A 14856-nucleotide genomic window follows, 5' to 3' on the forward strand; every position below is an offset into this window, starting at 1 on the left:
TGATTTACAGGCTACAATTCCCCATTATAGATTATAAATGCCCAAGTTTTACTTGCGTGGCCACGTGGCAGAGGAAAAATGGTGAGAGTGGTGCACAGAGGGCAGGAACGGGTCCAGAGGCAAGAGAGCATGAGAGCAAGAGCGCTTAGGCTCTGTGCCTGCCTTTTTGAACTATTATTCCACCTTTTTGCTAATGGCAGGGGAGGGGTTCCAGCTGTTTGCTGTTTTGATTGATTACCCCACCCATCAATCCCCCATGAAGGCCCAATGATAAAGTCCTTGGGGAATATCCGGGGCTTCTCCCAGCTTCCAGAAGAATTCTTTAATCTGAATGGCAGAATCTTGGGAGTGAGGGTCTTCCAGCAGCCATCATGTGGGCTATTGATGTCCACGTGGACTTCTTGGCAGGTTCCAGATCCATCTATTGGTTCGCTATTTTAGTAGCCTGCGTGAGAAGGACCGTGTTTCCTTTAAAGTCTGTAGGGAAGCATCCACTGCCTGACTCTCGGCTTCTGGCAAGGGCTTGCTGCTGGTAATCGATGGCACTCTCTGCCTTGGTCGTTACATGGCATTCTCCCCTCTGTCTGTGTTCAAATTTATAAGGACACCAGTCATAATGGATTAAGGGTCTACCCTATTCCAGTGTGAATTCATTTTAACCAGCCTCATTCCATCTGCAATGAGTCTATTTCAAAATAAGGTCCCATTTTGTAGTACTGGGGATTAGAATTTCAATGTACCTTTTGGGGGGATGCAGTTCAATCCATAATACCTCCCTTCTTTCTCTCTTCTGCATTCCTCCTTCATTTCCTTCCTTCCCTCAAACATTCACTAAGCACACTGTACCATCACTGAGGTTATAAAGGCAGCTTTGCCCCTATGCTTGCCCTTGAGGAGTTCCCGGTCAGATGTGAAGACATTCTGTGGTGGAGGAAATACCAGGAGTTTGTGGAGTCACTTGAGAGGCACTCCCTAACCCAGCCAGGAGGGCTGGGGTGGAGGAGTCAGGGAAAACATCCTAAGGGCGGTATAGCTAGCGTAAGTTGAGTCTTGAAGGATGTAGCAGGAGAAGAACATGGAAACATATTCTAAGTCAAAGGAATATTAAATAACAACAGTGATAAAAATAAATCTAAACATTATTGAAATAATACAAGCTTCTAGATACTGTTCTAAGTGGTATGTAAATTACATGTAATAATTTTCCCCATGGAGATTTAGGAGTGGTAATTGATCATACTCTTGCTTCTACTCATCCTACTTCTACCAACTTAAAAGGAAATACGGGGATCAGAAAGACAGAGGTCAAATATTAGTTCTGACCTGAAAGTATTGAAACAAAGTTGTTTGAAAGTGTTCAAACAAAAAGGTGTACATGACTTGTTCATAGAAGTATCATTCACAATAGCCAAAAGGTGGTAATTACACAAATGTCCATCAACATAAATATCCATAAATATCAATCAATAAACAAAATGTGGTATGTATATCCATATAATGGAATATTATTCTGCTATAAAAAAAGAATGGCATACCCATACATGCTACCACATGGATGAATTTTGAAACTGTTATGCTCAGTGAAAGAAGCCAGACACAAAAGGCCACATATTATATGACTCCATGTTTATATTAAATAACAAGAGCTGGCAAACCCACAAATACAGAGAGCAGATTAATGGTTTCCAGGGCCTGGGGAAGGGGGGAACAGTGAGTGACTACCTAATGGGTACAGGCCTTTTCCTTTAGGGATAATAAAAATGTTCTGGAACAAGATAGTAGAGCTAGTTGCACAACATTGTGACTGTACTAAAACGTCAACAATGGCAAATTGTATGTAATGTACATTTTCACGCCATTTTTTTAAATGACAAAAAAAAAATTAGCTTTACTATTTATAAACACTGAATGTGAAGTAAATGGCTTATATCTGCAGCCAAATGGGGTTCCTTTTACTTCACCCCAAAATTCAATGTCCCCACCAGCCACAGGCAGAGCAGGAAGTGAGCAGGCTCTCAAAAGTCACATCAAATGGCAGAGAAGAGGCTAAAATACCCCCTCCCTGCAGGCTACCAGACCCCAAAAAAGATTTTCCAGGAGGAACTAGGCTAGACTCCACCCCTTTTCTCAAATTCATCAATCAGACAAGTTTCATCTTTTTTCTTGAAGTAGAGAGGAAGGGACATTTTTTTCTTTTCTCCTGAGGACTGGGAGTCTCTCCCACCACCTCTGCAATAGGCATGAAAGCAGTAGGAGGTTCCTTACAACCACCTCATGAACCTGGGAGGCAGGTTCTTGTATTACCCTCATATTACAGATAAGAAAACTGAAGCACATGGAAAGGTAAGTAATTTGCTCAAAGTCCCATAGTAGTAAGTAGAGGATCCAGAGGTGAAAGTCCAAATGCTCCTGAGTCTCCCAGCCTCTAAGCCTCACTGTTTGAGCCCCGAATGAGCAGGATCCTTGGGGAATGCCTTGTGGTTTTATGTGCCTGGTGCCTGGGCTCAGGACCACAGCTTATAGTGCCAGTGTGGGCTTTGCCCTCAGGCACCAGCGAAGAGAGAGGCAGAGGCTCAAGTCCTGCCCAGGCTTAACAAACATAGAGACTGGAAGAATTGTGTCAGCCCAGAGGAGGGGATGCCAATTGGCTCATAGGCTGCCTAACATGCTAGCCTTGCACTGATTACAGATTGGGGATGCAGTATAAGGAGAAGCTGGAGTAAATAAGTGGGGACTAGATTATAGAAGGACTTGAATGCCATACTAAGATCAAAACTTAATTATAGCTAACAGGTGTGTAGTCCTTGTCCCTAACTAGGTACTGCCCTAAGCATTTTATGTGGATTGTCTCCTCAAAACAACCCTCTGAGGTAGGTACAATCCCCATTTTGCAGATCAGTATGAAGACACAGCGAAGTTAAGCCATGTAGCAATAAGTGGTCAGGCCAGGGTTTTATCTAGATAGTGTGGTTCCAGAGTCTACATTAGAATCATTAATCTAAGCCACATCTCAGCCTTGGATCAGGTGGGCAAGGGTCTTGCCAGCTACCAGATCTAGTGAAGACTTAAAAGCCTTTTCTTCTTTTTTGTGTTTCCTTTGTCCTTTTGCACTTAAGAAATTTCTAGCTCTAAGAACCAGTATACTCTATTAGAAAATGTCCTACCTTAGGCCTTTAAAAATGGTTCTTTTTACTTCTTATCAGTGTTCTTATATAGAGAAAAATAATCCAATGTTTCTGGATTCAACTCCCAACTCTACTCTTATGTAGCTGTGTGACCTTGGCAAACCCCTTCTGCCCCATTGGCCTTAATTTTCCCAGCTCTGAATTTGGAGATTGGGTTTTATGAAATCTTGGCTCCTTCCCATTGGTACCTGGTTCTAAGAATTGTTTAGTAGCAGTGTTGGAAATCCCCCATATCCCCATGTTTGTTGCTGCTAAGCAGGAGGCAGAAAGGAGAGAGGTTGGATTCCTGAAGTACATCTGCCCAGCAAGGAAGCAGGGAGAAGGCTTCTCCTTGTCTACTAAGAATTATTTCTAGGAGTAAGCATCCAGCAGGTTTAGAGTTAAAGATAATTCCTTTCCAAGCAAGATCTGAGCCACCTCCTACCTTCAACCCCCATCCTACCATCTTGCCAGAAAGGCCTCCACTAAAAGGTAAAGGCCTTCCTGAACTTTGGAGGCAGGAAAGCAGTGTGGTAATCCTGGCTCTACTATGAATTCATCCTATAATCTTGGGCATGGATTCCTCACATGGACGTGCAGTCTGTGCCTTGCCCAAAGGTTCCTGGTGAAGGAGGTCAGTGGGGCCACAGCTTTGCTTCCAATCTGAAGTCTGGCCAGAGCTAGTGGCATCATTTTGTACTTTGCCCACCCAGTGGGGGCACTTATTTGTGTTTTAACCTGGTGGGTGGGGGGCGTACTTTTTTCAATTTGCATAAAAATACCCTTTGTGCTAACCCCCCATTTGAGACTCAGTTTCCCCACTTTAAAAACAAGGCTTTTGGAACTACCCTCATAACTCACAAGAGGGACGGTACTCTTATCAGTGTCTGAACCTGAGTCCCAGAACTGCTTAGAGAGAATTAAGTGGTGACTAAGAACATGGGCCTTAGAGCTGGGCAGGCTGGGTTTAAATCATACCTCTGTCACTTCCCCTTCTTGAGCTACAGACAAATTAAACTTTCCGAGCCTCTATTTATACAGTTTAATGAAAGTCTACCATGTACCAGATACTGTGCTAGTACTGAAGACTCAATAGCGAATGAAATAGATTCAGTCTCTGTCCTCCCAGAACTCTTAGGCCTTTGAGTAAAACAGATGAATTTATCAAAAGTCACAAAGCAGAAAGCGGCTGTGTCTCAAACAGTTGGGCTCCCGTCTACCATATAGGAGGCCCTGGGTCCTTGTCCCAGGGCCTCCTTGTGAAGGCAGGCTCGCCCGCATGCCATGGAGAGCCACCGGCTCTCAAGCACCACAGAGTACCACTGTCCTGCAAGTGCCACGGAGAACTGACTCAGCAAGGTGATGCAACCAAAAAAGGGGGCAAGTAAAAAACACAGAAGAGTGTGCAGCAAATGGACACAGAGCAAAAACAACAAGCAAGCTGCAAGGGGGTTGGGGAGGAATAAATAAAATAAATACAGACACACAGAAGAACACACAGGGAATGGACACAGAGAGCAGACAGCAAACAAGCTGCAAAGGGGGAGGGGGTAAAAAAAAAAAGTCACAAAGCTCCTTATGGCACATTTGGAACTCAAACTCAAGTCTTTCGGACTTTGAAGTTTATACTCCAATCCATCCTCTCTCTGCTTCTTCAGTGCTGGTCACAGATCTCTCCTTGTCATGATGACCTAAGAAGGTTGTGAGGGAAATGCTTTAAATATCTCAGTGGTGATGATGGGGAGTGGTGTGTCACCATTATCTCTTGTGCTTGGGACAAAGGACCTTGCCCCACCTCCTAAGAGTTTTTCAGAGACTGTTGACAGATTGTCTGGCACACTGACACCGGCCAATCAATAGAACTGGAAGGTGCTTCAGGCCAAGGGCAATTGAATCCCAACCTTTTAGTAGCATTAAATGAAACTATTTATTTTGCTTTTGGCACAAATATACTTAATCCAATCCATTTCATTGTAATGCTGAAAAACTGCTGTGTTTGAGGGACACTTGCATGTGTTGCCCATACATCTCTGCTTGTCAATGCCACTCTCCCAGGAGCACTCAGCCTCACAGTGCTCAGGGCAAGATTGGTTTGGAGTCACCAAGCTGCCTTTTTCTCTGTCTTCTTTTAGAGGAGAAGAAAAGGAAATCATAAAGAGGGGAATTGAGATCATTGCTGTTATTCTAGCTGCTATTATTGCAACAGGGATGAAGCACAATGCCATTTGAATAATGTTCTCTGGAACCAGTGTGTCTCTACCATTGGGCAGAAGAGGAGGAGGCCAGGACAGAAAGAGCAGCTGAACTGAGTAGATCATACAAATAGCAGGGGAGGGGGTTGGAGCTCAGAAGGTCATAGTGAATCATCCTGGTATTAAGACCTGGGTTTGAATCCCAGCTTCACACCCTTGTAACTGTCAAGTGACCTTCTCAAGGTCAAACACCTTGGACTCTATTTGCTCATTTATAAAATGGGTTTAAATAATATCGCATGTACAAGTGTTTAAACACTTTTCAAAATGGTTGCCAGTAATTGTCTATACTTTGCCAATCTGCAGGGTATTCGTTTATGCATTTATGCATCTATTCACACACTCATTCATTCAATAGATGTAGTAAACCTTCTCTGCACCTGGATTCATAGTAGATAGAGTAGATAATAGGGTGAGGGCAGGCAAAATAATTTAGACATAGTTCCTAACCTCTTGGGGCTTACAATCTAGAAGAAAGACAAGTTATTTTATGAATACCAGTAACACAAAAGAAAGAAAGTATATATTTTATTTTGCAATCATACATAAATATCTTCTACATATATTTACATTTTCTAGAATGGTCCTAATATCAAATATTCTGTTCCATTGACTCCATAAGTAGCTCTGTTCTTGTCAGGCCAAGGGTCCTGATTTTGAGCTCAGGCAGAAATTTTGTCTTGGAAATAAATAACAGAATAGAAGAATACCAAGGAGAAAAGTTTGGGCAAAGATCCAGGATTTCTCCCTCACCATCTCTAGACAGTCAAGAATAGGTGTGAGAGCTTGGCTTCTAGAGTCATCTTGTCCATTCCCCTGTTGGTCCCAAAACCACTGAAGACTCTGTGCCAGCCTTGACCTTCTGCTTACAGCCTGTTAGAGATGCAAGCACAGGACACTTGCAGCCTGTTAGAAATATGTATAATTCCTGATAATCATTACTTTCCTGACTTTGCCATGCCACACCCTCTGCCTAGAACATTCTCTCGTGTCTTAAGTTTTGGCAAACTGCCATTCCCCTCAAGGCTCAGAGATCCTTGTGAACTCATAGAGACAGGAATTGGGTCCTACACAAATCTCAAATATTGAAAAATGCCTGCAATTGATGCTAAAATATTGGTATTCTTTGAGTACTCAATAGGTCTTTTTAAAATGGCATCAACCCTTTGTTCAAGATATTTTTCTTTGTATTTTAACTTAAATTTATAGAAAATGTGAGCTTCCTCCAAATCTCCAAATCTAAGGGTAAAGGCCAGTTACTGATGCTTTAGAATCATATGAGAGACCTGGAAAAGACTTCTGTGTATTTAGCTCCCTCATTATGCAGAGAAGAATACAGAGAGCAGGAAGGGGAAATAACTTGCCCAAGAGGACGTAGCACATTGGAGGCAGGCCCTGGAATGTGGTCTCTAACAAGGGCTTTGCATCTTCATAAAATGTTTTGTTCAGTAAGTACCCACGTACTGATAGCCTGGTTGCCATTAGAAGCATTCTTAAGGGCAACAAGTACCCAGCACAGGTACTTCCCACTGAAGAGTTTCACAAAATGCTTTAGCTTCTAAAGAGTTCTGTGGGTACAGCATCCAGACCAGTAGTTCCTTCTGTTTGATGGCCAAACATTGAGAGGTGGACAATATACAATATAGGACTCACTGGAATTTTCTGTAAATTAGTTTGCGGGGCCATATGATTAGAGATACTTTTAGTTAAAGTAACAAGGACTGGCCCCTGCCACTCAAACAAAAAGGGGATCTACAGGAAAGTGCTTACAGAATCACCCAGAAGCTGGATGACTTAGAAAACAAACAATTAACAAAGTAGCTCTAGAGGGCATAAAACTGACTAGCCATTAGCAGAAATAATCTGCCTGCATTCCATGGCAGCACTGCCACATGACCCATCCAGCCACCCTGCATCACCTATTCCAAGGTTAAATCCAGGGCAGGAGTTGTCACTGCCTGTACTTGGATTCCTGCTCCTGTCTGGGCTGCCAGGTCACAAAGAGGGATGATATGGTGATGGGAGACGAGGCAGGGTCATGACCTCAGCGTTTTGCAATGATAGAGGAGCAACAGAGTATAACCTGTCCCCCACCCCCCAGCTTCCCTAACCTAATCACAGGGGTAGATGCTGGCATTCCCCAAAGAAAATGGACAGATGCCCACTCCAGTTAGGAGGGAACAGAACATGGATTTGAACTCAGATGTGACTGATTCCTAGACAAGAGAAAGAGAGGGGCAGTCATCTCTGGCTGCTGCTGTATACTCCAGCCTCCTGTGGAACACAAACCTGTTGGTCTATGTCACTGATATAGGATGCAGCATAAAATAATAATAAAGTACAATAAAAATGACAATACAGCATTTTGAGCTGCTATTATGTGCCAGAACCCGTGCTAGGTTAAGTTCATGACATGCATTGTCATTTACTAATCCTATAACATTGTCTTGAATTATAAATGGACATAAATATGTGACCATACTTTCTTTTTCCTGTTAGACTACATGTTTCTTGAGAGCACAGAGCATCTCTTATCAATCACTATATCCCAGCAGCTCCTACCTTCTTTCAAATGAGTCTGTATCTGTCCTTAATCACTCTCAAGAGTAGTTATGGCGCAGACTGGAATGCTTAGGAAATGCATGTATAAATCTGTAGTTCAAGACAGTAACCACAATATTAAATGTTTCCCTTTTGAAAGAGGAAGTAAGGAGAACAATTGCTAAGGTTTTGGACTCTGAGAATCAGAGCACAAATTCTAACGCTGCCACACGGTAGCTCTGTCATCTTAGAGGAAGTTATTTAATTTTTCTAAGTCTCTGTTTTCTTATCTGAAAAATGGTAATACAGGGATTTAATAAGATAAAAGTGAAGATTAAATGAGATGCCCCCTGTAAGGGCATATAGTAAGTGCTCATTAAACATTAGCTACTGCTAGATTTACTACCATAAGCTAAGAAAGAAAAAGTGGCAGGAAAAGCATCAAAAGGCTAACAGTGGTTCTCTTTGTGTACTAGGAAGATGATGTTACTCTTTTTTTTTCTTTTCTACTGTCAATATTGATGACTCGTTTTCATTTTAAAAAGTAATTTTACAATCAGTCAATCCCCTTACCAAGTAATCCTACTTCTGGGAATTCTACCTCTGTTTTGAAATATGAAACTACTTCAGGGATAGAAGTATTCAACAGTGCATTTTTAAAATAGTGAAGCATTGAAAATAACATAAATGTGCCATAATGGGGAATTAACTAGAGGAATTATGGGGGATTCATACAATAGGGTGAGATATTACAACACTATTAAAATGGCAGTTATAAAGTGATTTAATAACAAAGAAAAATGTTCAGATTGTAATAACAAATGAAAAGGGAACACATTTCCAAGTTCAAGGTCAGGAAGTAACTTGCCTGGCCAGGAGAGTAAGCCTCTATGACCCCTCTCTTTAGAGCAGAGAGAATTCTTGGCATCCAGGCATTATTATTGTCATGGAAATACTGATTCCACCAGTGTGTTCAATCTTGCAATGGCCTCTCCACTGGCAGTGGGGGTATGGGGAGAACTGTCCAAGGTAAAAGAAACTCTTAATAAGCTTGAAGTTCAACTTCCCTTCTCCATTTATAGTTGGGAAAGCTTAAGTCTAGAGAGAGCAAAGACCCTGCCCAAGGTCACATATTAAGTCAGCAGCAGAGCAGAGGACCTGAACTCAGTGACCTTCCCTCACATGCCATGGGGCACTATCCTCATACTCACAAGGGATGGATTTGTCAGGTCCACCTGGTCCTAGGAGAGCAGAGAGGCTAGGCAGAACCTCTGGTGAGAATCTGCCTGCAGAGTCAAAGGCTGTCCCTGGAAGTTTCCACATTATTCTTCTCTAGCTTTTACTTGGGGCAGAAACAGCACTGTCATGGGGGATAAGTGATTCCTTTAGTTTCCCCAGGGGAACTAAGGGCAAAAGGCATTTGTAAGAAGGAGGTTGACACCCTGATGGGGTCCTGAGCAGCTCTGTAATTCCTCACATTCAACTGACTCTCAGGACTGGGTGAAGGAGGGGAAAGAGTTTAAAAATATGCACATAACTGCAGGACTTGAACTGAAGTCCAAGACTAAACTTTCTGGGATACTGGAATCTTCAATCTTCTTCTGTGTGCCTTCTTCCAAAGAGGCTGTTTGCTCAAGAAGTCTGTTTCCTGGAGTAGACTGAGCTTTCTGAGGGCCTTGGGAGTTTGCCTTATTCCTGCTCTCTTCCTGAGCACACCCCAGGACCTGGCACACTGAAGAGGCCAATTCAAGTGGAGGGAGGAGAGAGAGGGAGGAAGAAAGCAAGGAGGAAAGATTTATACCCTTTATTACTGACCTTTCTTTGAGACCAGAAACATGAGAAGACAATACAAATGAGACACAGAAGTTCATGGAATCCATGAAGCCCTGGATGGAGCGTTCAGATGACTTGGTTTTAGCCCCAAGTCTAATTACTGCTACAGAAGAAAGAGCCCAGGCTAGAGAGCTAGATACTTAGCAACAGTCCAAAATTAAGGTACAACAGCTATATGCAAGTGCCAAATCCCATAAAAAGGCCTCATCCTGGTGCCTGGTACTTAGTAAGAACACACAAAATAATAGTCATTAATATAATGAGATAAGGGGCTAAGAGCTCAAGGTCTGTGGTCAGACTGTTTGGGCACTGATGCTGACATTGCCTCTTTTCGTGTGCAAGTTGTATAATTTCTCTGTGTTTTAGTTTCACATCAGAAAAATGAAAATTATAATAGCACCTTTGTCTCAGAGTTGTTGTCAACTCTGAATTAATTTAGTAAAGTACTTAGTTCTTGGGACAAAGCAGTGTCAGGAAATTCTTGTTCCCTTGACTGTGAAGATGTTGTTGTTGTAACCTACTTGTAGGGCTCTCTCTGCTCCTGCTCTGGAACCAATAAGAAGCTATCTGCACTTGGCTGTTCTAAATACAGCAATGCAAAGACAAAATAATGCAAAATCCTTGCCAGTATTTAAGCCCCTTCAAACTTCACCTCCTCTCCCTTTACAGCCTCATCACCTTGCCCTTATTACATATTACATACCTGTGGTCCAGTCAGACCAAATTGCCAGCCATTTCTCCAGCATCCTGGGTGATTTCACAGTTCCTTCCTTTGTTTGCTCTGTTTTTTCTGCCTGTAATGCCTGGCAAAATTCTATTCATTCAACCACACTCAACTCAAAAAGCTACTACTCGGTGAAACCTTCCCTCGTGTTCCTCCACAAAACATTCATTATTCTCTCATGGGCTCCTACCAGGCTTAGGTTAAGCATTAGGGGGCAATTATGAATTATTTAACACCCTCATCCCCACCCCAATCATCTTTCAGGAGAGGTGGGTCTCCAGTAGGGTCCTTTATTTGCTAAGCAAGATGATAGATGGGAATGTGAATTTTAATAAGGTAAAAGAGGGTTAAACTGTATTGCTTAAGAGTAAAAAGAGGGGCTTGAAGGATAAGATAGAGGGGAGTAAAATAGTGAGATAGAGAAGAAAAGAGGGTACAGTTGGGGCAGAGAGAAGAGAGAGAAGGATTTGACTACCATTAGTCTAGAATTGGGGGTAAAGAGCAGAATTTTATTGTATAGGCCATGGAGAGCCATAGATAAATTTTGTTCAAGAAAGGAAAATGGTTAGCTCTGGGTGGGAGACTCATTCTGGGGATAAGGGGATGGATTGGTGAGGAAGAGATGGGCCAGTGAGTCTAATTTAATTGTGAACAAGCACAGTGTTTGTGGAAGTTGGACCTCAGCCTGGGTTTGCCTGGAGAGTACCTATAGTGTATAATGGCCCAAGGGACAGAGCCATGGGAACGGAGCCCTGGAGAAGGCATCCCTTCCAAGTACAGTCGGGGCTTTGGGCAGATCTAGAGGGAAAAGAGAAGGCAGGAGAGGAAGAGAACAAGAGATCACAATTATGCTTGCCCTAAGGAAGCTATTTAATGTGTCCAGGGGAGAGTTAAGAAGAGAGAAGGAGGTCAGGACAGGCTTCACTGAGCAGGTGATGTTTGAATGAAGATTTGAAATAAGTGACAGAGTGAGTTACTCAATATCTGGAGAAAGACCATTCCAGGCAGAGAGAACAGCTTGGGCAAAAGCCCCGAGACAGGAAACACCTGGTGAATTGGAAGAACAGCGAGGAGGCCAGGATCTGGCCCAAAGAGAGAGCAAAGTAGGAGCTGAGGGTCGAGAAGTTAAGGGCTGACACATGGCCCTGGTAGCATGTTTTAAGGACTTTGGATTTTACTCTGAGTATAACAGAGAACCATTAAGGCAGAGAAAGAACATTATCTGATTGATACGTTTTAAGAGGATCACACTGCCTGCCGGGGGTGAGGTAAAATGAGGTGAAGTAAGGGTAGAAGCAAGAAGACAAGGTAGGAGATTATTACAATACTCCAAGGTAGTATCAGTGGAGGGGAAAAATGGGGTTGGATTCTGGCTATATTTTGAAGGTAGAAACAATGGATTAGCTGTAGGTGTGAGACAGAGAAATAAGCAGCCTAGGAAACTAAAATGACATTTCTTTCTACCTCATTGTTTCGAGAGGTACTTCAATCTATGGGTCTCAGTGTATGAACTCTGAAGTAAGACTACTCCACAGAACTTCTCCGTGACTTAGTTTCTGCATTTGTAAGGTAGGAATTATGATATTTAGTGACCTCATAGGGTTGATGAAAGCATTGAATGAATTAATATATGTAAAGTACTTAGAACTATCTCTGGGAAAAACTGGAGAAACTTGGCTTGTCCTGTTTATACTGACTCCTATTTTGGGTACTGCTTAGGTGCTCTCTGATGGGGTTTGACCTGAATCGTCACTGGCTGGATCCCTCCCCATGGGCCCACCCTACCCTGCATGGGGTGAAACAGCTCATCGTCCAGATGTACAACGATCCGGTGAGTAACAGAATGTCCTCAGTGGCTGATGGTATTATGACTTGATCTGGAAAAAGGAAGAAATCAAGTTGCATTGGGAAATTCCACTAGGAGCTGCAAATCAGAAATGCATGGTCAAAACTACAGAGGGACTAGGCCTGCTCTTTGAATTTGACAGACCAAAGGACCTCTCCTCAATTCCTCTTCTCCCCAACCCCTTATAAAATATTGTGTTCAGTTGTGAAGGTCTCACGGATGAAGGAAATATACTAGAGCTTGTCCACTTTTGACAGGGATCTTTGATTACAAGCAAAAGAATACAAGTTGGCCTAGTTTAAGCAAAATGGAGAATTTATTGGAAGAGTTCTGGGTATCTCATATAATTGAAAACTATAGACTGGTCTCCACATGCAGGCAACGTGACTGCCAAAGGTCACATCCATTAGTTCCCACCACTAGAGAGTGATCTACTCTCATTTTCCAGTTCTAGTTTTTAAAAAAAAATCTCTGAAAATGACTGTGATTGGTCTAGCTTGGAGGATATGTCCACCACTGGGCAAGTGAAATTTGGCCATGTAGACAAGGATATGTAAAGCACAGCCTCAGTAGAACCACATGGTTGAAGGATGTGTGGAGGGAATGAAACTTTCCAGAGAAGGCCTCCTATTCCAGAAGAAAGAAGGATAACTGGGCAGATAGAACAATGGGTATCCATATCAAGTTTCCTTCTAGGGACAGGATCTTATTTGTAAGAAATAGAAGATATTAGGGTTGTATAGATACCTTTGAGAAGGGAAGAAGTCCACAATCATTCTATTTCTGAAGGGCTCTAAGAGAAAGGGCACCACAAACCTTTTCCAGGTAGGGGACAAGAGGTGGGCCCTATAGAGAAATGGAACTTTTTAACAATTAGAGCTGCCTATGGATGGAGTGGGTGTGGGAGCTTTGCTTTACTTGACAGGTCCAACTTGAAGCTAACTGACACTTTGTCAAAAATGGCATAGAGGAGACTCAATTGTTTGGAAGACATTCTGATGAAATTACATCTGAATGTCTTCCAAATTTGATAACTGTAATTTTATGACACCTTGACTGTCATCAGGTGATAGGTGGTGATTGCTAAGACAACACAGATTCCAGAGTTGGGGCACTTCAGAGATGCATCCATGTAATTCATTCTACTTACTCTTTTGAGGCTGCCAATAGATATATCCTGAATTAAAGAACAACATATGCATTGATCAGACAGAAACTTGTACTAAAAAACAAATGGATATATTAGGTGCAATGTAGTTATTTGGGTTATGAAACTCAACTGTTAACTTGATCTTCCTATATGAACTTTGCTTTTCTAGGTCCTTAAATAGTACCCACCTGCTGTGTCAGGACTTGTGTAGCCATAGCTCTCATATATGCTCCCTTCTCCAGCTAAATCTTTTTGTCTTTAAATGAAGATGTTAAGTATGCTCGTCAAATCTCTTTATTATCTTGAACCTTAGATGCCACCCTGATCAGCCTTCCTTGCAGAGAGAAACTGCTTCTGACTTTCTCAGGAGTTCTCTGTAGTCTGCTGGGTCCTGTCCTCCTCCCAGGCCCTGTATTGACTGCAGATTCCCCAACAGAATCAGGATGCTTCCTTCTTCTGCTACCCCTTTCTAAAAAGACCATCCCCTACATTTTTTTCTGGATCTGAATGATAGTAGATATTCAATGATTGTTTGTTGAATTGGATTGTATTGAACATGGTGAATTCCACTATTTTTTAAAAATTTTATTTATTTCTCTCCCCTTCCGCCACCCCAGTTGTCTGTTCTCTGTGTGCATTTGCTGCAATTTCTTGTTTTTGTCCACTTCTGTTGTTGTCAGTGGCACAGGAATCTGTGTTTCTTTTTGTTGCGTCATCTTGCTGCATCAACTCTCAGTGTATGCGGAGTCATTCTTGGGCAGGCTGCACTTTCTTTTGCGCTGGGCGGCTGTTCTTACGGGGCGCACTCCTTGCATGTGGGGCTCCCCTGTGCGGGGACACCCCTGTGTGGCAGGGCACTGCTTGCGCGCAACAGCACTGTGCATGGGCCAGCTCCACGCAGGTCAAGGAGGCCCAGGGTTTGAACTGCGGACCTCCCATGTGGTAGACGGATGCCCTATCCACTGGGCCAAGTCCACTTCCCCGAATTCCACTATGACAAATATAATATGGTTTATAAATACAGAACAGTTATTCACAAAGGGGACAATTCCTGTTGTTTAATCCAACTCATTTCATGGTATTTGCTTAAGACGCCTAGGAAACTAAAAAAAGATTTTAGTGCCAGGAGAGTGGGATGCTACTATTGCAAATACCAAAAGTATGGAAACAGCTTTGAAATTGGGTAATGGGTAGAGGCTGGAAAAACTGAGAACTGCTGCTAGAAAAGGCCAGGATTGCTTTGAAGAGACTATTAGAAATATGGATGCTAAAGCTTCTTCTAATGAGACCTTAGATGGAAATGATGAATGTGTTATTGGAAACTGGAGGAAAAGAAAACCTTGTTT

At 42.5% G+C, this 14856-nt stretch overlaps 1 protein-coding gene across 1 annotated transcript in view; it reads left to right on the top strand.

The window, feature by feature from the left end:
• The window catches only part of AGBL4 (AGBL carboxypeptidase 4), a 1887457-nt gene that overhangs the window by 1746781 nt on the left and 125820 nt on the right, over positions 1-14856 (top strand). Inside the window, exon 9 of the mRNA XM_058303613.2 lies at positions 12234-12345. Within this exon, the coding sequence (XP_058159596.1) occupies positions 12234-12345 (112 nt within the window). The remainder of the gene's footprint in view (positions 1-12233; positions 12346-14856) is intronic.

This window comes from Dasypus novemcinctus, chromosome 9, assembly GCF_030445035.2.
Source record: "Dasypus novemcinctus isolate mDasNov1 chromosome 9, mDasNov1.1.hap2, whole genome shotgun sequence".
NCBI lineage: Eukaryota > Metazoa > Chordata > Mammalia > Cingulata > Dasypodidae > Dasypus > Dasypus novemcinctus.